The sequence below is a fragment of the Cibotium barometz genome, chromosome 17 (assembly GCF_041138505.1).
Source record: "Cibotium barometz isolate CiBa-2024 chromosome 17, ASM4113850v1, whole genome shotgun sequence".
Classification (NCBI taxonomy): Eukaryota; Viridiplantae; Streptophyta; class Polypodiopsida; order Cyatheales; family Cibotiaceae; genus Cibotium; species Cibotium barometz.
Window position 1 is genome coordinate 23,797,509 of NC_141062.1, and position 27,764 is coordinate 23,825,272.

The 27,764-nt window shown below is 41.7% G+C and overlaps 1 protein-coding gene across 1 annotated transcript; it reads right to left on the reverse strand.

Moving 5' to 3' along the window:
- Positions 1 to 1,118: 1,118 nt before the first annotated feature.
- On the reverse strand, positions 1,119 to 25,778 carry LOC147629805 (L-type lectin-domain containing receptor kinase S.4-like). The gene is made up of 2 exons (XM_086811325.1): positions 23,348 to 25,778; positions 1,119 to 1,404 (listed from the first exon to the last, which is right to left on the reverse strand). Exon 1 carries the CDS (start codon positions 25,710 to 25,712, stop codon positions 23,355 to 23,357), a length of 2,358 nt encoding a protein of 785 aa, XP_086667451.1. The 5' UTR covers positions 25,713 to 25,778; the 3' UTR covers positions 1,119 to 1,404; positions 23,348 to 23,354.
- Between the last annotated feature and the right edge of the window lie 1,986 nt (positions 25,779 to 27,764).

The following is a 27,764-nucleotide window of genomic DNA, read 5'->3' on the forward strand; positions in this document are numbered from 1 at the left end:
TCCCACTCACCCTACATGCAAGCATTGCAATAGCAAGAGAGGCACCTTGTCTAAGTGCCCTACTATCATCTTCTAAATACCCTTAAACATTCTGCAAAGCAGCGAGTCTTCTCATCAATGGGTTTATAGTCCCATTTATTGGATCTATCAACCTCACCTTCTTTGATCTCCCAAAACACTCTTGTTACATCCGTCTCTTTGGATTTATAGCTGGATTTGGTAGTGTGCAACAAGTTAGATCTCAATACGGCCACAACATCTCTCACACACTATAATTTTGTCCCATATGTCTTCAGTTGCTCATGCATTTAAGTTCTCTTCACAATAGCAGCTGCCCCATCATGCTCACCCTTGCCATGTCCAGAACCAAAGAAATTATAGGTCATCAACATGTTTTGGAGTCCTGTATATCTAGTCACAAAGTAGAATGGGAGGCAGCACCATCAAACCAAACCAAACCCAGTGCTACATCAATGTGGGTCCTTGCTCCTATAGCCATACATAATGTAACATAAAGAAATGTTGAAAAAAAAGGGTATCATGGATTCTATCATCTGAAACAAAGAAATGGAAGGTATGTTGCACATTAACATAATGTCGAGTATATGTGATGTCAACAAAAATGGTAACTTAGCTTGAGTGCCAATGCATGGATTGAATCTCATTCTTCTCTTTGAATGGATAGTTCTCTGCAAAGTCCACTATTGATACAACTGTGCCCTTAGGGAACCATAACACACACTCTTTAAATTGATCAGCTTGCCATTTGTATATAAAATTGTGTTGTATAAATTTCCAAATATGGGTATTGAGTAATTGCAACAATGCATTGTAACTCATCTTCTTATGTGTAAGAATCTTTCTTTTCGGTCGCCTCCTTTTCTTTATTGGAATTCTTCTTATGCGCCCAATCTTTCCCTTCTCTTTGTTGGTCTTCTTTTGGCATTTTCCTTTCACCTCCACTTGAATTTTTCAAATACCTTGACTAAAATATAATGCCATTTCACGTGGGCACCATTGCACTCTAGCTGGTCCACACTTGCGACAACACCCAAAGATGCATATCAAAGAATGGTACGTGGATCCCTGGTATTTCTTACATAAGGCAGTTTCACATAATGATGTAACACCGAGTCTTGATTTCTCAAAGTCTAAGCAACCAAATTCTTCATCGTTACTTCCACATGTATTACACCTACAAGAACATGTCTTCCCATGAAACCCATTGGGTTACCACATTTGGTCAAGATCTTCCTTCATAAATAACATCTGAATATGATGAATACAACAACATGAGTATCTATCCTTTAGTTTTCATGCAAAGAAAGGTTTCAAGCGCTTAAAAGATTGTTGATGTATTTGTACATTTGGATAGTCTCTAGTGAAATTGAGAAAAATCTCCACCTGTATTGAGATCAAGCACACAATTAGTCAAACCAACTAACTAGTTTATGGAAAGCTAACTAGTTCAAATACTAACTAGTGTAGAGCTAAATAGTGAAATTTGTGCAAAAGCTAACTAGTTGATGCATAATAAAACAACTTAACAAGTTAATAGAAGTACATAACTAGACCCACACCTAGTTAATGGATAATTGACTAGTCTCACAAGAGTGTAAACCTAACTAGTTAATGGATAATTGACTAGTCTCACAAGAGTGTAAACCTAACTAGACCCACACCTAGTTAATGGATAATTGACTAGTCTCACAAGAGTGTAAACCTAACTAGTTAATGCACAACTAACTATTCATCAGTAGTGCAGAGCTAACCAATGCACAATAGTGCAAACCTAACTAGTTAATGCAGAACTAACTAGTAAATCAATAGCTAATTGGTCATGCAAGTAACTAGTGCAGACTACTCTTAGTCAGACAACTATAACTAGTGTCGATTACTCTTAGTTAAGGCATAACTAACTAGTTAATAGAAAGCTAACTAGTTTGAATAGTAAGTAGTGCAAAGATAGCTAGTGAAAATAGTACAAGCTAACTAGTTGATGCACAACTAACTACTTAATGTAAAACTAAAAAGTTAATGGACAGCTAACTAGCCACAATTAATTAGTGCACAAATAACATCGTGTGAATGTCCATTTAACTAGTTAATAGTCACCTAGCTAGTAGTAGGTAATGCTTGGTCTAGCAGGTCCATAACTAGATGGTGCATGAATAACTAGCTATTGCACTGATAACTAGTCCAGAACTAGTAGTCCAATGCTAGTTATTAGCTAGTGAAAAACTAACTCTACAACTAGTTAGTTGTTCCACAACTAGCTAGTGTAGAGCTAGTTTGAAGAGAGTGCAAAACTAACTAGCTATTCCGAAACTTAATAGCTATTGGAAAACTAACTAGTCGGAACTAGTTGTTGCACAACTAACTAGTGTGCAACTACTTTGATATTAGGTAGTGTAAGACTAACTAGTTGTTGTGCAGCTAACTAGTTCGAGACTAGCTATAGTAGTTGAATAATAGTTGGTGCTTGTTAGACAAATAAGTAGTTGTTGCACAACTAAGAGGGCCACCCCATAGGCTCTCTACATAGCTAGGAAACTTGCTATTGAGGGTCAGTGGCCTCATATGAAAATGTAGAGGGTGGTTTGACCACCCTCTACACCAGTTTCAAGGTGTTTACCTAGTAAAATATGACAAAGCGTCAGTTTTCTATCGACTGCAGGTAGGTTACCCCCCAAATGTGGAGGGTCTATGGTGTGACCCTCTAACTAGTCTAGAACTAGTTGCTACACAAGTAGCTAGTTGCTAGAAATAACTACTCCAATTAGCTAGTGGTTTTTAGTTACAAGACAAAAGTAGTAGTGGTTTTTCTTAAAAGTTCTCACCTGGGGAATATCAAGAAAATGCACCGGATGAGTAATGTATGACATTATCCCTATCCACTTTTATGGCAAACATCCTTTTTGTTTGGAGAGAAATGAGTCTGCTCAGCCCAAAAGGGAAGAACTATTTTTTAGACTTCTTCTGTCTTTTACAATTCTTTAACTCTAATAAAGTCAAATAAAATATTCCTTTGCACTCCCTACTTAGCTATCGAATAGTGAGATGTCCGGGGGACACAACTATTTGTACCACCTTATCATGCATACACACTATATCAAAACAATCTGGAAACCCTTTTCAAAAAAGAAAACAAAGTCTTATACAAGGTAGCTCCCCTCTCTTCACCACTTGCAAAGCCCATATAATATCACATGAGAAGAACTAGTCAAGTCGGAAACTCAATTAGCCACTTGTAGAGAGAGAGATATTTAGAAATTTAGGAAAGATGATATTCATATATGATCTCTCTCTGATTTACAATCTTGAGACTACAAACTCATGAAAAAAACTCAAAAGAAAGCTCTGTCCCCAAGAAAATGCTTGAACTCAAATCAGCAGTGTAAATTCTAAGCCCGCCGCCTCATACAAAGGCCCCATCTCCTTTGCACACGGATCCCCAATCTGCCAACCAAATCTGGTGAGAAAAAATTGGCTCTAGCACCTGTGTCAAAGAAAATCAAAGCATTCTAATCTCTAACTTTGCCCCATGCCCTGCACAACTCAGTCTCCTCCTCACACCACCTGGCTGCTCCCTAATAAGATCAGGAGAACAAACCCTCTAGAAGGCTTTGCTTTCTTATAATTGGGCTCCCCTTTAGTGTTAGAGTCCTCAGTTTTCTTGCTTGTGCTTTTGCTGCCCTTAAATCTAGTTGAAACTCCAGTGAGTAACGCATTTGCCGTCATGGAATTATCTATCATCTGTGACATATTTGTTACTCGAGTCTTTATGCAATAGTCACACACTTCCTTGGGCAACCCACAACAATACTTCTCAACCTGCTCAGACAATGGCACTGCACAATAAGAAGTAACTGGGAGTAAAGCTTCCTAAAACGTCTTGTTGTGATCCTCAAGATTCTCACATTTTGATGCATCCAACTTATGCCATGCTGTCATTACATCCACCTCAAATGTGGATGTGAGCCACACGGAAAAGAACATCTATTTAAACTGTCCCAAGTAGATGGTGCTATGCCCTGCAAAAGAAGAGTGCACCACCACTGTAATGCATTGCCCTTGAGAAAAGTCACGGCTTTTCTCACTTTCGAGGTCTTTTGCCCCACTGAATGTGTCAAATTTTACTGCAGCTCCCCCTTCCTTATAATCCTTTGCCTTACTTACAGGCGTTAGATTATCATAAGGAAGTGGCCTCACAAGATTGCTACCCCTTGCATTCATGCCACAGGGTCAACATTGCCAGTTCCCACACCATGTAATCCTACTTATCCTCCCATGTTTCCAAACATACCACTATGCATACCGGGCTGCATCCCCCCATACATGTTTTCTTGCATTCCAGGCTGCATGCCCCCATACATATTCCCTTGCATTCTGGACTGCATGCCCCCATACATATTCCCTTGCATTCTGGACTGCATACCACCATATATATTGCCTTGCATATACCAGGCTGAGAATTAGCTCATAAATTCCCTTGCATTTCCATCCCTCCCTGAGGGTAACCTCGAGTCATAGATTGGAACACGAAACCACCACCAAAGTAGCCTGGATGCATAGACTGCTGTTGCAGAATAGGTGGCTTTCCGAAAAAGGAACTCTGTATTAAAAGACTAAGGTCATGTAAAAGGGTAGGAGAAAGGTGTGTGTGTGAAGGGACTTAAGGTCCACTAGCTCACCTATTTAAAGGTGAAGCTAGGAGGCATTTTGTATGGAGCAAGAAAAGAAAAAATTTGAAGCTTTAATGATGAGCTTCAAGAGCTTGAAGGAGAGCTGTCTAGTTTTTTTGCTGTAGCAGCCGCGTCAATGGATCATTCGATGTGAAACTCGAGCTGAAGACTCAGAGTATGGGCTTCAAAAGCCTTAAGGCAATGTTGCCTCTAGTATCTTGTACACAGCAAACTCGTGTACGGCAGCAGCATTTCCTTCAATTGAGCGTATGTTCTTGAACGCCCAGGCCACCTCTTCACTTCTCTAGTTGAAGTATGTTGCCTCCACGAATGGCTAGAGGTCCTCCACCAGGAGGGGGTTGAGCTCCACACATGAAAAGATAAGGATAAATGACCTATTCTACACCACAAAAGGGACCTACTCAACCAAGGCTCTGATACCATGTTAGAATTCGTGGTGCTCATGCTAGATCAAGTGTGTGGAGGAGAGGGACTCACAAAATACAAGAAAAATATCTTGCTTATTAAGTTGCTCAAATACAACTAGGCTTCTTGCTCCATACAAAATGCCTCCTAGCTTCACCTTTAAATAGGTGAGCTAGTGGACCTTAAGTCCCTTCACACACACACCTTTCTCCTACCCTTTTACATGACCTTAGTCTTTTAATCCTCTCCACTTTGCTCTAATCATTTAAGTGATCTTGTTTGTTGCTGATCTTACCCTTGATTTTGAAGTGGTGGCCAACCACATGAGGTATTCATGAGCCTCATTCTCATCAAGCTTCCTCATCATCTTCAAGTTCACAAAGCCTTTCAAAGTGTGCTTATGAGCACTAATAGTGTTGATTAATACTAATGAGGCTTCTAATCCAGCAAAGGAGAGTTATTCCAAAGTGTTTTTAAACACTAAGAGTGTTATTAAACACTAATGGTGAATCTAATCACCAATACAAGTGTCATTACATGCTAGAAATGTGCTCTTAAGCACTAATCGTGTTTTTTAAACACTAATGGTGATCTTAATCATCAAACAAAGTGTTGCTTAACACTAATGTGGTCTTAACCATCAAAGGAGGAGATCTTTAACACTAAGGAGGCTCTTCTTCATCAACATCAGAGGCTGGGCACATACCATAAGTGCCACATTATAAGTCTTCATCGTCAACCCGCTTCTATGCTTACCTTGGCAAGCTTCCAAGGAGAAATGGTGCAACCATGAACCATTCTCTTTATCTCATAAGCTAAAGAGGTTGAATTTTTCTGGTTTTTTCATCAACAAACTCAGCTTTTGAGTGGTTTAAAGTTGGGCTCATGTACACTAAGTGCTCATCTTTAATGTTGTTGTGTATCACCCTTGAGGCTCTTGTTTGTAAGAGGCATACGCATGTCATAAGCCATATGCTCTCATTTCCCAAGCCCAAGGCATGTTATTCCATTGCATATTCAACATTTTCATCTTCTAAGATGAGTTGTAAGGTTGATCTTAGCATCACTAAGTGCTCTACCTTGTTGTTTGTCATGTTTTTAAGCATCTCTTGGCATTGTCTTTGTAAGAGGCATAGGCAACATTATGAGCCATGTCCTCTCCTTCTTGAGCCAAGAATGATGTACCTTATTGGTTTGAGAATTTACCTCAACCACTTACTCACTTTCATTAAGCTTTTACCTTCAAACCCTAATGGGTATCATGTAACCAACATGCACAAAAGCTTTTGTTGTAATTGTGGAGTAGACACTGTCCTTGACCAATCCATAAGGCAAGTGGTAAGACCCTCTCTAAGAAGGAAGGCCCTCATTTCCCATGGAGGAGGTATGGTATTCAAGGAAGCATCAAGCATGTTAAAGGAACATCTATGAGCAAACCACTTAAGCAAGGGTGGCAGCCTTGTTTTGATCATTGTGTGAGAATGGTCAAGGTGGGAAGCATGTGGAAGCAGTGGCATGTATGTCTAAAGCATGCCAACTAAAAGAGGTCAAGCAAGCACGAAGAGGGGTGCACCATCATTAAGGTGTACATCTTCATCGACATCAAATCAAGACTTAGATGGCATCATTGTATTAGCCTCTAAGGCTCTAGGAACATAGTTGTTGTAAGTCCTAGATAACCACACCACCATGACATCCTTGTATGCCTAATGTTATAAAGGCAACCTATGTCCAATACCACCTATTCCAATTCTTTCATAGTTGGTATTGAGGGAGGATATTAAAAGACTAAGGTCATGTAAAAGGGTAGGAGAAAGGTGTGTGTGTAAAGGGACTTAAGGTCCACTAGCTCACCTATTTAAAGGTGAAGCTAGGAGGCATTTTGTATGGAGCAGAAGCCTAGTTGTATTTGAGCAACTTAATAAGCAAGATATTTTTCTTGTATTTTGTGAGTCCCTCTCCTCCACACACTTGATCTAGCATGAGCAGCACCAATTCTAACACTCTATGGGTTTGCACCATAAGTGTTCTGCATGTTAGGAAACTGTCCAAAAGTAGGATCCTATGGGAAGGCACCACTATTGCCCTGAGGTGGGTTCCTAGAATGCACTTTCTTCTTCTTCTTCTTCTTAAGCTTAGAAGGGGATTTCATAAATTCAGCAAACTTCTCACTTTGTGTGACCTCCATAAGCACATTCACTGCCCCTGCCAAATGAGCTTTAATCTGGGCATCATCTTCCTCTTTACTTGGCTTGTCTTCTGGCTGCGTTACATCCTCATATCGTGCATCGTCTGCAGCCTGTTCTCTTGCGAGTACATCCTCAAATTCAGTTCTCTCAGGAGTGGTCTCCCGCTCTTCCTCATTATCATACATATAGTCATCTTCAAAGTCTGACATCTTGCTGAAATTTTCAGCAATGACTTTCCTCGAAACAACCACGAGCTCACCCCCTTAAGAAAATTGGTGATGGTCCTAACAACGAAGCTTGAAGCCGGCCTCTAGTAGAAACCAAAGTGCGGTAGAGTAGAAGTGACCCAATCCAATTGTAGTCCAGCCCCAATAAAGAAACAAACAGGAGCTAGAGTGCTCCAACACAAGAAAGAGAATGATACCTATTGGCCCCAAAGCTTGGTGCCCCTTTCGGTATTTCTTTATTCAATTTCAATGGAAAAGTTTTAATTGATTACAACATGGCCATTCATGGCTTGTATGTCTGCAAGTCCAATATGCCAATCCTCTAGACCTCTTAGCATAAAGGTTACACATAGCTTTGTGTCCCAAGAACACCACACTGTTATCTCCTCTAATCTACTAAGTCAGTGTATCCATGAGGCCTTGAATATGCATTTGGACTGAACCATGCACATAGAACAAAACTCAGCCATGAAAACAGTCCACAAACTCTTCCAAATCAGTCCACAATCTTGTCCTCTCTAAACTGCCAACCCTTCCTCTCACAAAGGGCCAAAGAGAACAACTCTGGAACAATCACGAGCCAGTGAAAAGAGAGACTCCATATGACACCTCCCGCAGTCCCACCTGCTTGCAAAGAGAGAGAAAAACTTACAGTCTTTGTGTCGCTTTTCTCACAAGAGAGAAGAGACGTGAGGAAAAGTCCCGTTCTATCTTGCCCTCTTGTCTTGCAGCCAGGAGAGAGCACACCCGTGTGAACCTGCTGTCCAACAATGTATTCCTCTCCTACAGTCCACACTTCTTAGCTAACAGGCAGCTTCTTGCAAAAAGCAAAGGAGAGAAAAGAAGCTTCTGTAGGTGCAAAGGAGAGAAAAGAAGCTTCTGTAGGTGCATGTTTTCTCTACGGCATAATAGCCAGTTCTGTCCTCCAAAGACCAAAGAAAGAGAGAGATAATATGGCCTGTGTCTCTTCTCTATAGTGCAGCAGAGCAGCTAGCTTTAGTCTCCTAACATCATGCGTAAAGGAGTATTAGGTTGCCCCTGTAGCCTCAGTAGTAGTACAGCCCGTCGCTTTGCAGCCCTTCCAAAAAGCCACCTATGACCAATAGTGCAGACCTCCCTCTAGCTGTTTTTCCCAGGCTTGAATTCATCGATGCCTGCCTATAGTCTTCTCCCCAAAAGCAAGAGATAGAGAGAGAGAGTCGTGTGCTCCAAAGTAGAGTAGTCTCCCCATAAATAGCTTAGGGGCCACTTAAGGTTTTAAAACCTTCCCAAAGGTTATAAAACCTTTTAAGTTTTAATTCTTTTGTCCCCTTCACACTTCGGGTTGTCCACACATGTTTCCTTTTTGTCTGGGCACCCAAGTATGAATATTTAAATATGTAACTTACTCAATGACCACCATGCTCACACTTATGCTGCACCAATTTCACAGGGTCATGACAATGTGTGCTGACTTTACAAAAAAGTGATGCACTCTAGATTGATCAATATGAGTATGCTCATTTTTCAACCTATGATGCGATCTTGGATGCACTTCTTCAAAGGTTCAAGGAAGATAAAACATCCGTTGGGATGATCCCCTCATAAGGTCTGCTGATCCGGGTCATGTTGTAGAATGTGGCCTAAATGATCTTTGGTGTGCTATTTGTAAGGCTACCACACTCATAACAGCTATTTGAGGCTTGCAGGTATAAAAGGAGAAGAACCCCAGTCTGCTTTACCCCATCAACTCCATCATAATCGTTCTCAGAGGCTCCGCTCTATGCCCTATAGGAGAATCTAAAGAAACAATAGATCCATATGTCTTTGGAGCAGCTGCTCACGCTGTGCCAAAGTTTAAAGAGAAATTGGTCCAAAAATTGAGTTCAATGGAGGATTGGGAGATTCAATCTAAACCTCTAGAAGCAATGCAAGTCAACCAATCAGAACCAAATGAATCGTCACTTCAACAGAAGGATGCTGCAGTATATGACAAAACAATTCCTATCATTCATGTGAAGCTTGTAGGACAAGATGTGTCGTCAGATGTGTGTTTAGATGGAGGATTTGGTGTCAACATTGTATCGGATACTACATGCCAAAATCTTTGCTTAATCAATTGGGATCCAGATCAATTTGCCATAAAGATTGTAATCAGTGTAGAGTTTAGCCACTCAGCTTGATCCGAGGGGGCTGATCATGGAAGTCTCTCGAGTCTCCTTTCCAATAGCAGTGGTTGTATCCAATGTTACTTGGATGGTCATGGCTCTGACAAGCTCGAATCAAATAGGAATGGGATTTGAAATTGATTACTATCTAAAAGGGCAAAAAGAAGTTCCAAAAGCAAATAATAGTTCTAGCCAAAAGCAAATAGCAGTTCCAACTCGACCACCAGAGGTGGTCAAAGGATTTAATATGATGGATGCATTAGATCTGGATGATGTAGAGGGAGTACACCTAATCAGCTTGTTTGAAGTAGATATAGTTTCCATCATGGAGAAATATCAAGCAGATCCAAGTCAGGGGAATAAACAATGACTAAGTTCAAATCTCAAGAGGCAGCTGCTGCTGATGATTACTTAGAAGGTAAAATCTAAAGATGACACAGCTCTAGATCTCGAACAAATTCTTGCAGTGGAGAAGACTTTTGATAAGGAGGTGAAGAAGTCTAAAAGGGTTAAAAAAGATTATTTGATTTAAATAAACCTTGGAATAGAAATTATTTGATTTAAAAAAGATTATTTGATTTAAATAAACCTTGGAATAGAAATTAAACCAAAGATGGTCCAGGTCAGTGCAAAGCTTGATGATGTATTCCGCAAAGAGATTTAGGAGTTACTTATCTCTTTTAAAGATGTCTTTGCATGGAGTTACACTAACATGAATAGCATTGACCCTGAGTTTTATTAGCACCAAATCAATCTCAAAGAAGATGTCGTTCCAATCCAACATTAGAGGTATCGGATGATGAACCCTAATTATGCGAAGAGGGTGAACGACAATTGGATAAACTTCTTAAAGTCGGATTCATTTATCCAGTCAATCAGGCAACTTGGCTATCTCCAATCATGATTGTATTGAAGAAGAACCAGTTGTTGTACTAGGGTCTATGTGGATTATATGAAGAACAATCACAAATCCGTTTTTGTTTCCTTTATAGATTCACTTTTGGATGCAGTGGTGATTGGGAATGAAATGTTTTCTTTGTTAAATGTATTCACTACAATCGGGTTCAGATGATACCTGAGGATTGGGGAAAGATAACTTTTGTCCTAAAATGGGGTGTATTCGCATCAAATGGCATGATATTCTATAACAAAGTTACAAAAGTCTCATATAATTTGGGCTCAAGGCCAAATGGTTTGGAGAATGGGAAAGGACCATACCCATGGATTCATTAAAGTGTAATGTGAAAAGGGGGTCTTGTATATAAGTCAACATAAGCCTAGTTTGGGCACTAATCATGTTACTAATGAAAAATCACCATTCCTTTCTCTAAACCTAGGCTAATTTCTCTAATCTAGGCTCATACAAGGTTAATCCAAGGCTAATCTAGATGTATCTTTCTTTCATTAGTATCAGAGCTATGCCTTTGATCCAAACCTTTGCCTTAATTTTCTCATCATTATCTCCTATTCATCTAAAAATTAGGAGAGTTCTTGATTTTCTTGATGATTCTTGATTGTGAATGAGAAGATCGCAACAATTCGTGTGAAGATTGATGAATTTGGGGATAATGGTGATATTGGAAGCCTTAAATTGAACTAGTGGGCGACTCGTGCTTTGCACATCTTTTGAGACTCCAAATTCAAATTCTACCCAAACCTCCTCAAACCTTCCCAAACCTCCGAATTCTTGCCACATGGCAGTTTTGTGAAACTCTTCCTTAAGATAATATAGAGAAGAGAAGGGCTAGACCAAAATTGAGGACCGGGGACTTAAATTAGTGGAGGACCAAAAATGGGGGCAGATTGCTCATGAAATTTTCTTTCTTTTTTTTTTCCCTTTTGTGCTTCTTCTTCCCTAAGGTTTCCATGGCCGTTCCAGCCCTATCGGCACGAATGCTTGCGGGCAAGAGGAGATCATGCTTAGTGTCAACGTAGGCATCAAACAAGTGTCTTCTTGTGGGAATACCCAATCTCTGTAGTAGGCGGTTGTGCGATCTACAAGCCCCTATTGTGAGCCGTTTGTGGTGCAACAAGCAAAGGAAAGGAGTCAAAGGCCGTCACCGGCCACTGTGGAGAGTCAAGCTTGGCAAATGCATTTGCTACATAGCTTCACAATCTCAAATAAAAAAGCGACGAGCGTCAATCAATCAAGCTGCAAAGGGAGGCAACCCTAATCACGTGGTACATGTACTTGGCCTTCCATGTTTCTAAGCTTGGATACACTAGTGAGTTGCCATTGAAGCTCATAGGCTGATTTTCATGTTTTCTCCATTGATTCTCATCAAGAAAACAAGAAAGGGCTACTTCCTATTGCCATAATCTTGAAGTTTTTTCCATCGAGTCTCGTCAAGAAAACAAGAAAGAGCTACTTCCTATTGCCATAAGCTTGAAGGTTTTTCCATTGATTCTCGTCAAGAAAACAAGAAAGGGCTACTTCCTATTGCCATAGTGGAAAGATTGGCCTCATCCTTTACCCTTATTTTTTAAGAAAGCATTCCAATGGAGTTTCATTGCTTCATTTCTTGAATCTTAAAGGTTTTGGCAAGCTTTCCATATCGATGGAAGCGACATACATGCTTATGTTGCCATTAGTGGTTGCACTTCAGTCTACATGCATAGTTTGTTTCTCTTGAAGCATTGAAATGCTTTTCCATAGTTCTTTGAAACATCTACTTGATTCTTATCAATATTCATACATAGGGAGCTTCATTGAGACCTTCTTAAATGCCATTGCAAGCTAGTGGTAACCATTGATTTCCCATTGGCATTGGACATTTTTATCTTATGATTCTTGTGGTTTTGGTTGGCTTGTGTGATGCTATTGGAGAAACTACCTTACATGGATCGTGCTATGGATCAAATTGGGAACCATATGATATATGCCATAATTTTGTAAATCATGAGTGCATGCTACTCTTGTAAGTGAACTATCTCACATACTTGGATTGTAAGTTTTTATTACATTCAATTTCAATTCCAAAATTCTTGTAGAATCTAGTATGGTGAGAGGGTACCTTTGGCACTAGGTGGAGTGGCCAAAGGGGAGTGCATCTTGAACCTTTCACGCCGTGAGTGTCTTTGTAAAGAGGTATGAAAGGGGACTAGGTACATGGTGTGAAGACATGGTCTCAACCCTTACCATTGGATTTTAAACTTTGGTAAGGGGGTGGGAAGATTTGCCTGGGAGATCGGCAAGTAGCGCTTTATCCATGCACATTAATCGGCATTGGTATTGATATCAATTTGGCAATGACAATGCAATGGATATGCTCATGGTTTCATATTGAGATTTTGCAAGTGATGTTTAAAGGCCATGCTAAAATTTTTAAAATTTTCATGGGAACACTTGAGAGACATTGATTGATGCATTGTTAATCAATGGGTTGCTGTGCCATGGACAAAGGGGGGACAAAGGGGATACTTCAGATGCATGATTTAGGGTTTTTAGCATTCTTGCAGAGGACAAAACCATAATTTAGTAGAAGAGGTTTTGGACTGAAGAAAAAATGGATTTAGGGTTGGATTTTCCATCCCTTAATCTCTCATTCTAGCCCTTAACCTCTCCATTTGGACACTTATGTAACCAGCTAGTTCACAATTTGTATCAAATGTCCTGTTTTTTCACAGTTTGATCCACTTAGACTGAACCAAAATTGACTTCATAGTTGGATAGTATACTCAAACCATCCTATAGATCCAAAGAACTTCCATATCAAACATTGTTTCGGGGGTTAAAAGGACAATCTGCAAAAAGTCAAAGTAGAGAATACTATAGTTTTGACCAAGTCAAAGGTAATCATATATGTGGATCACAAACTCCGTTACCTCTCCATATCAAACATTGTTTTGGGGGTTAAAAGGCCAATCTGCAAGTCAAAATAGAGAGTACTATAGTTTTGACTAAGTCAAAGGTAATCATATATGTGGATCACAGACTCCGTTACCTCTCTTGATAGAGATAAAGATCACTCAAATCGGAGTTCGGGAGCTTATCCAAAGACCAATTGACATTTTAAGATGATGTTGAAGGCCAAACCCAAAGGAAACTACAAAGAATCCCTTGAGCATGAGGCAAGCACATTGGATGCGAGGTAAGATTTAAGGCAAGATACCCAAGGAGCTATATGCAAGAAGATATAACGGGGGATGCATCAAGAGGTGAATGTACCACATATGCCTAATGTTCCACAAATGCCTAAGGATGGGGGGGACATGAACACCATGCTATACTTCATGCAAAACATGCTTGATAGAATGGACCAAATATTTCAATTCAAGGAAAAGTTTGATTCTATGGGCAAGGAGTTTCATGATGGACTCACCGGTTTGAGGCAAGATGTGGGTAAGGGCCGATATTCAAAAATCTTGTCAGACCATGCTCTTGGTGCTTGTTTTAAGCCATACAAGGCTTTCTTCAACCTACAAACATGCTCGGGGTGACTCACATCCTCATAACCAGGTGGCTGCAACATATACACCTCTTCCTGCAAATCCCCATGCAAGAATGCATTATTTACATCCATCTGATGTAAAGACCATTGCTTTGACGCAGCCACTGCTATCACAACTCTCACTGTTGCCATCTTGGCAACTGGGCTGAAAGTTTCCTCATAATCAATGCCATATGTCTACGCATATCCTTTGGCTACCAATCTAGCCTTGTACCTGCCTATGCTTCCATCACTGTTATGTTTTACTTTGTACACCCACTTACATCCAATGGCTTTCTTGCCTTCAAGAAATTGCACTAAATCCTAAGTCTCATTTCCATATAGTGCATCCATCTCCTCATCCATAGCTTTCTCCCAACACACATTTCCAATAGCCTCATCAATGCATGTGGGCTCTACAATCTGCACAACTTTTGCCATGTATGCATAGTGATGTGCCACATAACCATCATAGGTAAACCTCTGCACAGGATTCTTCACTCTCCCAGATCTTCACAGCTTTGCATTTATGGCTTCCATAGCCTTCTTTACACCAGGTGTTCTCATAGCGGGTATCCCAAGCTCCTCATCAAGGCTCATCTTTGAGCCACTAGACCCTCCATCAACATGAGAATGCCCTGCAGAAATGTGAGGCATACTAAGGGGCTCAATCACTTTCTCTTTGCCTTTATGTGATGTACTAATTACATTTGCAGGACTGGTATTATGACGCAGCCTGCCACTCCATGGTCTATCAACTGAACCACTAGATGAAGACTCTCCTGGTCCACTCAAAGACTCTGATTACTGACTTGCATTCTGTGCAACCACATTTCCACTCACATCAGCCCCAATAGCTTCTTTTTCAGCAGCATACCAGCTACTCATCTCATAAAAAACAACAACTTACGTGTAGCAAGGTTATAACATATGTATCCCTTTTGCTCAAGGGAATACCCAATAAACACACATTTTTCAGCTTTTAGATCCACCTTAGTTCTCAGCTCATCTGGCACATGCACATATGTAATGCATCCAAAGACTTTCAGATGAGACAATTCAGGTTTTTTGCCAGTAAACCTCTCCTTTGGAGTTACATCATGTATGGCTGCAGTTGGAGTCCTGTTCATGATGTAAACTGTTGTAGAAACAGCCTTAGTCCAATAGTTATGCGGCATATTCTTCTCTTCCATCAATGCTCGCGCAATCTCAGCAATGTGCATGTTTTTTCGCTCAGCAACTCCATTTTGCTGCGGAGTGTATCTGCATGTAAACTGTCTCTGATACCATTCTTCTTCAAAAATTCAGAGAACTCATTGGAGTACTCTCCCCCTCCATCTGACCTTAGGCACTTTACATATTTCCCTGTTTGCTTTTCAACCATAACTCTGAAATTCTAAAAATGAGTGAATACCTCACTCTTCTTCTTCATGAAGTATACCCACACTTTCCTTGTGTGGTCATCAATAAATGTCACATAATACCTGCTACCTGCAGCCTCTCATAGACATGGTCTTCGTAGGACCCCATACATCTGAATGCACAACATCTAATGCATTTCTGCTCACATTTTTGTTATGTGAAAATACATGCTTTTTTTGCTTTTCAAATTGGCATGCTGCACATATTCTATGTATACCTTCAACTTTAAACTTTGGCAGCCCTGTCACAATTCCTTTAGTCTGCAGACTTCATTCTCTGCACATTCACATGTCCAATTCTTTTATGCCAAATGTCTGTGTCAGCAACAATTCCTGAACCATTTGCAAACATCGCAGCACTCACTTCAAGCATGTTTACATTCAATGTAAACATTCTGCCCACTCTGTTGCCTCTTGCAAACCAACCTGCACTTGTCTTTAAAGTCTTTAACATAACAACCATCAGGGTTAAACCGAACCTACAAACCCTGCTCAATCATCTGGCCAACTGAAACTAGATTCTTTGTTATGTTCGGAACATGAAGTACATCTGCAAGGTACTTCACTTTGCCATCCTGCATAGACAATGGCACATCTCCAACATGGGCACTTGGATGAGCAGTGTCATCCCCTCTTTCCACAAAACCTAGTCTTTCAATGTTTTTTATCTCCTTGAATCACTCCCCATGACTTGTCATGTGGTTTGAAGCACCTGAATCAACATACCATACATCATCTTTATGTGCTGCTTCAATATTTTCAGACATGGCATTAACAACATGCTGCATAACAAATAACCTTTCATTATCCTCATTGTTTGTGCTCGAGGATGCATAGTTGTTTTGCTGCAATTTCCTATTTTTCATGTCAGCCTGCTTCTTATAACAAACTGCCTGCACATGTCTAGGCTTACCACAATAAAAGCATCCACGTGTATCATTATAATGCCTTTGCCAATTTCCACGACCTCTTTGACTCTCCCTGTCTCTGAATTGGCCTCTTCCACTTGCATGTTGTTGTTGTGAATTTTGGGACTGTTGTTGCTGCTGTTGGCCATAATTCTGATTACCTATTCGGTCACCTCCTTGGCTACGTCCACGGCCTCCTTTACCTCGTTCTCTTTCTGAAATTGTGTAGAAGGCCTGTTGCTCTGAATTATTTTTATTTTATAAGGGCTATTGGTCTTCACCCAAGCTCTTCTCTTCTATAATCAACATAGACACCAAATCTGTGAAATTGGGAATGTTTTCTCGAGTCTGAATAGACGTCTTGAACGCCTTGTATTGTGGCTCGAGACCACGTAGACAGACTTCCACCTTATCACTGAAACACCAATAGATACAAGGGATTCCACAATACCCTTGATCTTCAATGCATAGTCATTCACAGACATACTCTTTTTCTCCACAGTATGAAGTTCATTCTTCAACTGTATCTTTCGTGCCTTGGTATTCGTTTCATAGAGTTCTACCAAGGTGTCCCATGCCTCCTTGGGGGACTTGGCATCCTGTATGTGCCCAATCATGCTGTCCTGTATACTGATAGAGAGCCAATACATAACTTTTCTGGCTCCTTGGTTCTAATCCTTGAACTCTTTTACTTCTGCAACAGTCGAATTGATCTCTGGTATCTTCGGTGCCTCTTCATGCTCACCTTCTATGTAGTCCCAATAACCCTTTCCCATCAGAAAATTCGTCAACCTGAACCTCCAAGCATGGAAGTTGTTCTTATCAAGCTTCTGAGCAACAATCTGGTTTATGCCATCATTTGACATCTTGCCAGACACACAAATTTACCAGAAACAGCACTCTGGTTTGTTCTGCACAAACTGCTGTATTTTCTGCAGCAGCGGTACTGTAGTACAGTCAAATGTCACAACCAGTGACCTCAATGTGCATACATACACCCAATGGCAACTGTTGACCTCCTTGTTGCAGCACACACAATGTCTGCACAACCAATCTGTCTTCCTGCCGTTCTTAAAACAAAGTTGTGCAGAGAATCGATGACTTATCCGCAGTGCTCGAAATCACCTACTTTCTGAAAAAGGAAGATCGTAACGCACCCGAAACGCGTTTTTGGCCCAAAAAATGGCATCCGATAGCATAGCCCTATAGCTTTACTCCCGCAAAGAAAGCTCCTCAAACAGAGATCGTTTGCCGGTGCCTCACGTAGAGCTCCCGACAAGGGTGTAGTCACCAACACAAATAGAGAAGAGTAGTTGAAGCTCTTACTCTCGTACCGCTTCCTGTGCTTCTCTTGCTTGCAGCTCAGCCCTTAGCATGAACGAGGATCTGATACCATGAAAAGATGTAGGGGAGAAGAGAGCTTGAGCTCTTGCAAGCAAACACACACTCACAAAACCCTAAGAGAGAACACACAAGGTGAGAGGCTGAAAATCTTCTTCTTCTTCACTCAACACTCAACACACCATATACAAAGATAAGAGTACTCACATATGAAAAGGTACTCAACCAAATACGTACTAGGGTTCTCTATAGTGTGAACCCAACTAAATGAGTTGGCGCTAAAACTATGCGAGTCTTTAGAATGGCTGTCACAGAGCCTGTCATCCCACTAGCCGCATATCACCCATGATCTCACCAACCATGCCAGTGGTGTAAGTGTGGGGCCTATCCCCCAGGCGAGTCATCAGTGTCCACCACCTCACTAGATGAGCTCGATATCTCAACATATAGTATCATCTTTCTACCTCCAAGATTGAGTTGTCTTTTCTACCATCTATTGAGTTTGCCTTCAACTCTGTTTATTAACACCCATTGCCATCTCTGCTTGAGAGTGACTCTGAACCCCATGGGGATGCCCAACAATCTAAAGATCACACCATCCTCCAATGTATTACATCTAGCTTGGATCAACCATTCAAGAGGCTTTTCAATAAGGGTCCTTATACCAGTTTTCTTGTGGCTAATAACAGATATAGATGCTCTGTAGTAGATGTCCAGACACTCCTAAAAGCTTCTAAAATTATGCTCATTGTTGGCAACAACCATGGAATTGGTGTCATCAGAAAACATTTGAGTGCACAGTTGTTTACCATTGAGGAGAGTAATTCCATTCATTTCTCCTTTGTCCATCCTCTCTTTAATCAGCCAATTCAGTCCATCAGCAGAGCAATAGCATAGAGAAGGGGGACTAAAGGGCACCCTTTTCTGATGGATTTAGTTAGGTGGAAGGCCTCCGTCACATTAACCCTTGCAATGGCATTACCAAAAAGGGTACTCACCATTTGAACAAAGTATTGAACTGCACCCATTTGCTTAAGGGATTCCAATACATAATGTCAACTCAGCCTATCATATGCTTTATCAAAATCTATTTTGAAAAAGATGTAATCTTGTTTAGATTCTTCGGTGCATATTCCATGCCCTCCCACAGAGTGATGATTGCATCCAGGATGTATCTTCCTTTGATGAAGCCCTTGTGTTCCTGTTTGAGCTGGTTGGACAACCTCAAAGCAAGGGCTTTTGCATATATTTTATAAGCATAGCTTAACATGACATGGTGATGGGCCTCTAGTTAGTTAGGTCCTCCTTCCCACCTTTCTTGTGGATTTGTTTGGTCCAGCCCTCATTAATTGAAAGGAGGAGAGCCCCAAAAGACACAGCCTCCTGCCACATAGCTAATAAGGGAGACAAGAGGATATCCTTGAAAGTCTTATAGAATTCAAAGGGAAAACCATCAAAACTTGGGATTTTCCTCACCTTTAGACTATCTATGGCCTTACCCATTTCCTCTCTTGAGATATTAATTTCCAGTTATTTAGAGATCCAATCTGGAATAGTTGGTTTTCTGGCCTGTCCTATGATGGCAATACAGTTGAGCTGGTCCTTCGAGATCTCGCTCCCTTTGGTAAAGATGTTGTTAAAGTGGTTGAAGACTCTAGTTTTGTTCCCTTCCTCAGAGAAACTGAGGGGGTTATTAGGATCTTGAAGATGATGAAGTTTTTCCTTACCCTGTTTAACTTTTAGAATTTTAAGCATCTCAAGGGTTGTCAAATCAGCTTTCCTAGCCCACCAGTCTCTCCTCATTTTAGCCCTAGTACCCAGGATCTCCTTTTGAGCTATGAGATCATCCTAGTTTGCAGCATCTTCCAACTTCTTAAGTTTGAGGCATATTAGTTCTCTTCTGTTTTTTCTAATTCTGGTAACCTCCTTTCTGATGCATATCAGCAGAGAATGAGTAGATTTGATAGCCAGACACCAAGCCCTGACAGGAGTGAGACCACTGCTGAAGAAGTTTGTCCAAATTCTTTTCACCTTCTCTTGAACAATAGGCGTCTCGAATAGAGTAGGAATAGTGTGAAACCATTGGTTGTACACCTTTTTGTCATGATTGTCCAAGAGTAAGATAATGGGGTAATGATCTGAAAGGCAAGTGGAGACATCAAATCTACATTCACATCTGACAAAGGAGTTTTCAAGGGTCTCACTAACATAACCTCTGTCAAGCCTAGCCTTTCTGGTTAGTCCCCCCTGAGCATAATTTTGCCAAGTGTGGTCTCTAGTATTCCCAAGGTCACACAACCCAAAATGGTCTACAGTGCACTGCCACTCATGGAGCTCAGCCCCTTTGAGAACTTGACCAAACCTCTAAATCTATCCTCTCTGGATTCCACCATATTGAAATCACCCATTAATATGATTGGTTTAGGGACAGTTTTCAAAGATCTCCAAGTTCTGATTCTATTGGCCTGAGATCCTCTAGCATATATACCAATGTAAGAGAAAGTAGTCAGTTCAAATGCAGCCCACTGGTCACATGTCAATCCTTACATCCTTCAACTCATTCTTATGATCTATATGCATACCCACAACCACTCCTCTTAGAGCCTTGAGAGTGGGTAGTGTAGATCTAGGTGTGGTCTTTAGAGATGCAATGCAGCCTTTCCTGTAGCTTAGCCCCACTTACTTTGACTTTAGAAAAAGCTATGAAGTCAAGTCTGCCCTGTTTTCTTAGCCATTGTTTCGCTAACTGGACTTTTGAGGGGTCAGTCAATCTCTTGACATTTAGAGAGGTGCATCTCATTTAACTCTCTTATGAGTGTTGACCTTTTTAGGTCCTACTTTGGAGAGAGATTGTGGGGTGGTTGAACCAACAGGGCATGACTCCTTTTTAGTTCTTTTACTATTTCCATTTCATTGGGGTTGCCATTTTCTGTATTAGAGAGGGATTGGCCAGCCCTGTTTTGGTCCTCTCCTAGATGCCCACTCCCATTTGGCTGTGTAGGGGGTATCTGATCATGGTCCATTTGATTGGTTTCAGCCAAAATTCTAGATCTATCTAGGGGAGTGGGTTGGATGAACTCTTGGGAGTTTAATAAGTCCTCTAGGTCAGAGATGCTATCTAGCAAGGCATACGAGTTAGCAAAAGCCTTCGGGTTTGCCAAATCTATTCTGTATGAAGGTCTTCCTTTTGTTGGGAATGGTGAATTTTTCTCCTTTGTCTTTTGAGGTAGAGGGGCCTTGACGGGGGGGAGAGGCTTGGCTATTACTTGCTCCAATAGGCTAGCTTTTATTGTTAGCAAGTTGTTTTTGAGGGGGACTCGTAGTGGTCTGGTTTGGGTATTTGGATGGAAATTTGCTAATTACATGCCCTTGCTTCCCACAATGGAAGCATGCATTGGGAAGGTGCTTATATAGAATTTCTTGCTAGATGTTCTAGTCACCAGAGTTGATCTCAATTTCATCTATTAGGGGTTTGTCTAGATCCACTTCCACTAATATTTGAGGATGCCAAGCTGGATTGTATTCATTTTTGTTCTCATACCTAGGACTTTGCCTAAGGGAGACACTATTTTTTTAATCCATGGGTACATGTAAAAAGGTAGATTGGGCAGTTCCACCCACACTGGATAGGCTGAGGGCCTGGCACCCTCGGGGTTGACGTCCTTGGTCCAGCTAAAGAAGCAGAAGGGGATGTTTCTGTACATCCATTGTCCTGACCCCAGCTTCTCAAGAATTCTATGGGGGGCCTAGGGCCAAAGATCAATCCCACTAGACATCTGGCTGTGTAATCCCTTTCCATAGAATAAACCAAATCTGGTTGCAAGAAAACCCGAGTTTTAGAGGAACCAGGATTACTTGAATGGAGAGTTTCCTTTGGTGATGACTTCTTGGGAGCCGATGTACCCTCCTCCACTTTATTCTACAAAATAGGAACAAGTTTAGTTCCTCAACCCTTGCTCTAGACTCCTCCAATTGTTTCTTCATGGCCATGAAATCTTCAATAACCTGGTCATATTTCATCATTGCTTCTCGATTCGAGTCTGTGGTGGCAGGGGGCCACTGAGGATACTGCTGGTAGGACGATGTCTGCACACTTTTGAAGGGGGGCAAGTTCTTCATAGCCATTGGACCAGAGCTGGTGCTCTGTGCTTTGAGCAAGGTGGGGGTTCCCCTCCACTCGGTGCCCATGCACCTGAGGGGGGGGGGGACCGCTAGCTGGAGAAGAGAAGGTGAGGTGAAGAACAGAGAGGGGCATGGGCAGAGGTTAGGAAAAAATCAAAAAACCCTAGCATGTTGGGGTTAGCACGACAGTTTCACTCATAGCTCTATAGTCACACCTTCTCACTAGAAGCCTTATTCCATTATAATTTTAGATAATTAATCGTGACATCATGCTCTTTTTGTCTCTCTAAGAAGAGGCCTTAATTAATGCTTACCCGTGGGTAGCATGCATTAATTAATTGCAAAACAAAAGGGTGACCGTGAACTTGGTGAGGCGTTCATCTACTCGGTGATGGAGGAGGAGGAACTTGGGGAGCCATTCATCTGCTCGCTGCTGATAGAGGCGGAGGAGGAGGTCAGCAGCAGTGAGCTTGCGCGAGGGTGCTTTGCCACGTGTCTTTATCGTTGCACTTGTAAAGGTGCCACGGGCTATAATTAATACCCACGATAAAGCTGTCCTGAAGGACACCGAGTTCTATCACACTCATCTGCTTGCAACAAAGCTCAATGAAGCGTTCAGAGATCACTACTTGACCAGAGATGAACGGGAAAAGAGCCTGGACATTGAGATCCACCACCTGGACCCGGATTATGGAAGGACGTTGCTTCTTGGAGAGTGTGCAGGCCGAGTTGGCTGCCCTCCCTACAACCCCCATGAACTCTCACATGCTATTCACCCTGTTTTGTGGAAGCCCCTTGTATTCCCAGCTCCTGGCCACTTTCTCTTGTCTGCCCCTTGACTGGTTGTATCCTGGTTGGTTGTATCCTGGTCGTATAGATTCACCCCTCTCTGGTACTATGGTTTCTCCCTGGATGCTCTCCATGCTCCAGCTGATGTAATTTTTGTTCTATTCTGATTCAATTCACCGCGCTTATGGGAAAAAAAAGTTGTGAATTTAGGTACACCTATAAGTAAAGTTGTGAATTTAATTAATTAATTATGTAGGCAAGAAAACTTTGAGGCTTGATTCTTCCTTGTTCATTTCATCAGGTCTTCGAAATAGAATTATCTAAGATTTAGCAACAAATCTTTGCGGCTTGATTCATCAAGCCAGCTGCATCTACCTACTAATTCCATGATCCATCGATGTCCCCTTGCTCCGTCTCCAGCTTACTCTCTCACCACAAGCTCACCCCCCTGTCCTCTTACTTCTCATGATGAGACCTCTTCCCCTTGTCGAGAAATTGGAAACAAGAAACAATAACCAAAATCAAGCAGCTATTCCAATGATCAAGGCAAGAACTAATGGTGCAGAATCCTAGAACAGTATAATAAGATAGAAAAGCCTTTCCACTAGACCTTAAATTTAAATGTCCCAAGCAACGATTAATGAATGAAAACAAGTAAATACCTGGCTACTAACGCGGAGAGAGGAGTTGAGAATCCGTAGAAGGCCCAGAGACAGTACTTGGACGGCCAAGAGTTGTTATGGTAGAGGAAGAGGAGCCACCCGAGGGAAGCGCAAAGCCAGAACCACGGGGAAGGGTTTTGGAAGATACTGTTGGGCTTGTTGTGTAAGGGTGCGCTGGCCTGGTTGTGGGCAGAGGTAAAAGCACGGCATCTTGAAGAGCTTGAGTAACCTGTCTCATGGTGGGCCGAGACTCGGGTGAAGGGTGGTAGCACATCAGAGCAACGTGCAAAACACACCTCCATTGCTGCTTTTCTGCAGTGTCCCGCATGTCTTTTTGGATGCTTGGGTCAAGGGCCTCCATGAGCTTGTTGCTTTGGTGGAGCAGCCACACCCAGTCCACCAGGCGCATTTCTTGGGGTTGCAGCGACCCGTCCATATTGGCCCGGCGCCCGCACGCCATCTCCAGAGCAAGTACCCCGAAGCTGTACACATCAGCTTTATCGGTGGCCCTGCCCGTGTACATCACCTCCGGGGCAACATAACCTGGCGTCCCTGCGGCCGTCATGGTCACCACCTGGTTGTGGCTGATGAGGCGGGCAAGACCAAAGTCACTCAACATTGGCTCAAAATCCTCTGTCAACAGTACATTAGCCGCCTTCACATCTCTGTGCAGCACGCAATTCCCCAACCCACCATGCAAGTACTCCAAAGCAGCAGCCACCCCTACAAGTATTTTGAACCTTGTCTCTGTCTTCAAAGTGCCTTTCTTCTTGCCAAAGAGATATTTGTCCAGGCTGCCGTTAGTCATGTACTTGTACACTAGCAATGCTTCTCCTTTTTCGTAGCACCATCCTTGCAACTGTAGCAAGTTACGGTGGCGAATGCCGCTGATGATACTCATCTCTGAACAGAACTCAGCTTCCCTTCTCAAACCCTCCTTTAGCTTCTTCACTGCCACCGTCGATCCATCTGCTAGGGTACCTCTGTATACACTACTGAACCCACCTTCACCCACCTTGTCCTTATCACTAAAACCGTGAGCAGCTTTTCTTAGCTCTCTGTAGCTGTAGCGCGGCACGGCACTCAAGGCAAGCTGTATATTATTAATGTCATTGCTTGGACGAAAAATTGCGTTGCGCCTGTGCCTCCTCCTTACAATCCAGACGAATACAACGCATACTGCCACCGATGAGAAGCCACCTAGAAGAGCTACAGCTAGAAGAACCTTGGATTTGATCTTTGGACAGGACTTGCAATTTGAGGGGTAGCTGAATGGCTCAGTACTAAAATTCCAAGAATAAATAGCATTCCCTTGCACGCCTTGTGTTTGGGGCGCGCTTGTGGCTGAAAACCCAACATACATAGACTTTTGGAAAACTATTGAGAGATCATAATGTAGCTGCAGGCAAGGCTGGAGAGGACGAGAGGTGGTGTTGGTCATCCAAACTTGGATGAGGCTGCTGGGGGCGCTGTACTCTATCCATGCCGTGAAGGTGTAGTTGTTGTAGAGGTAGAGCTCTGGGTAGAGAGAAGATCCGGGCCTTGTATCGGTGATGTTAGAAGATATCATCGAATTGATATTGATTCCGATGTGGCTGGCGCTTGGATCTTTGTAATTAGTGGATTGATGAGTATCAAACTCCACAGCGAAAAAACGAGCTGTGTCTTCTGCTGGAGAGAGATCTGGATTGACGAGGCCAAGGGCTCCCAATTCATCACTGTTCTCGGGCGCTTGCTGAGAATTAGAAATAAAGAAAGCCATACCACTGCCACACACTCCATAGGGAGCTGTTGTGATGATTAGGAAGCTGAAGGACGTGTTGAAAGACGCGGACCTGCCGGGCGCAGTACTCTTGTCGTCGATAAACTGGACGGGATCCTTGTACACAATTCTGCCTAAGTTGGTGGGTTCTGTGGCATTTCGATCTGGAGTAAGCCGGATGGCGGACTCGTTGTAAGATGCACTCGGACCTTTGTACCAAACGCCTTGCTTTACAAAGGTGATGTTGGCAATGTCATCTGGGCTGTCAAATGTGACATGCTGGAATTGAAGACCCCTAGCTGCGTGCCATAACACTATTGAGGATGCAACAAGCAGCTGGCGCGCTTGATTGAACACCGGCATGGCATGGCATAGCCTTGATCTCTTCATTACGACACCTCTGTATTGAAAACCTGAAGCTCCTGATAAACAATATGAATGCCAACTAACTCGGTAGATGCACATTGCAAACCGGACCGAGTCTACCCGTGATACTGTGTCCCTGGTGGCTGGAGCATCAAAGTCTGCATCACACCTCCCCTCGGAGTCAAAAAGACAGGTGGATCCGGCATATCTTATAATTGACCGCACCAGCTTGCGCATATCTTATAATTGACCGCACCAGCTTGCGCATAGACCGCACCAGCTTGGGCATATCTTATAATTGATCGCACCAGCTTGCTTGTGTAATAGAAGGCGTGGAGATAGTACCGAGGATAGGCGACTGTGGAGGGTCTTTCCACAGCAGCCTGTGCGATAAAAAGAAGGGAAAACTTGGGATTGAAGCCCACCTCAGAAGGTGTCCACTGCAGTGTTCGAAAAAAACCAGAGTTTAGTGTAGTTTGCACCTGCATATTTTCAAAAATATTTTTATATTTAAAACTTGAAGGTACAAATACCTCCAAATTTTGAGAAAAAACCTTCGGACCTGCCATGCCTTCCTACTACCATTGACCGCAAGGCATGTGCCCCTTGGTGTTGAGGCAAGTCTTTTAAGGAAACCTGTTCAAATGTGTAACAATTCTAGTAGCTTCTATCATACCATCACTTCTTGTGGGTATGATAGGTCACATGATGAGAAGCGGTCTTTAAAAAAAAAAAAAAAAGTTTGGCGTTAGAGAAGCGGTCTTTTACTTTGAGTACTTTATACTTCAAGAGATATTTCCATCTCAAGTTATAATCATACTTTAAGTGTACACATGACATGTTTCACTATATTACTTTCTTCTTCAAGAATTTATGTAATGAGATATAATCCATAATTGGTTTCTCTTTCTTATTGTGCCATTTCTTTTCCAACAAGATGTATTAAATAATATTGTGAACGATTGTGTTATAGGTTTTCTTTTTTTGTTGCCATTACTTAACATATCTTTTTTGGTCTATGTCGACGAAGTAATCTCATACTATTAGAGTAATCTCCAGCAGTCCGAGATTACTCTAACAGTTCGTAATTACTTCGAAGGGTAGAGACCAACATGCCTCTGTCCATGTAGTTATCTCAGACTGTTGGATTAATCTCAGGCTGCCCGAGATTATTGTAATAATCTGAGATTACTTCACAGACAGAGACCAACATGCCTCTGCCCATGTAGTAATCTCGGGCTATTAGAGTAATCTTGCGCTGCCCGAGATTACTCTAACAGTATGAGATTACTATCTCTTTTTTGCATATAGTGCATGCTTCAAAGTCTAGCAAGTATGGCATAACCTTTTAGCTCGGGCAATCAAAATCCAAGACTTATGCAAAAGATGCTTGTCAAGTGCAACCTTCTTAAGAGCTCATTGTCTAGTCTAGACATGTTTAAAACGAACAAAATGGAACTCCTAAAATGTCAAATAGTGACACCCATTGGCTCCCAAACATGTATTCAAAACCAAAAGGTTTTGGTAAAGATTAGAGATTATAATAGAGTGTTTTCTTCACATTCTAGCAAGCATGGCAATCCTAATCCAAGACTTTGTATTGCATGAAAGGAATGTTTTCAAAGATTAGAGATTACAATAAACTGCATAGACAACCTTCGAGGAACTTTGTATTCCAACGACAACCTTGCAACAACTTTCTGTACATGCTTAAAAAATACCCACGTAACCTTCTCGAGAGCTTACTATTGGGTCAATACGTGCTCAAAACATACTTTCGCATATTACCTTCTTCAAAACATCGCATATAGATTACAATAGACCGCATAGACAACTTTCCATAAATGCTTAAAAATTACAAAATTATGAAAATGCAAACAACCATGGTATCAACTTAACTCTTGCCCGGAAAGGCATGTTTTCAAAGATTAGAGATCACAATAGGCCGCAATGACAACCTTGCAACAACTTTCCATACATGCTTAAAAATTACCCATGCAAACTTCTCGAGAGCTCAAAGATTGGTCAATACGTGCTCAAAAACATACTTTCACAGATTACCTTCTACAGAACACCACATACATAATTTTACACAACTCCGTATCTCATAAAGTACACAAAATCTTGATTTCAAAACATATTTTATTACCTTCTACATAAGATCACAAGATTACATTCTAAAAAGACAAAGCTAAGCTACCATCCAAAGTGTCACAAAACATATCCTCAAGACCACAGAATTTATCCTCAGGACAAAAAAAGATATCCTCAAGATTACAAAATATGTTC

Coding starts and splice junctions, on each gene's coding strand:
- LOC147629805 (XM_086811325.1), bottom strand. CDS start 25,712: ATGCGCAAGCTGGTGCGGTCAATTATAAGATATGCCGGATCCACCTGT.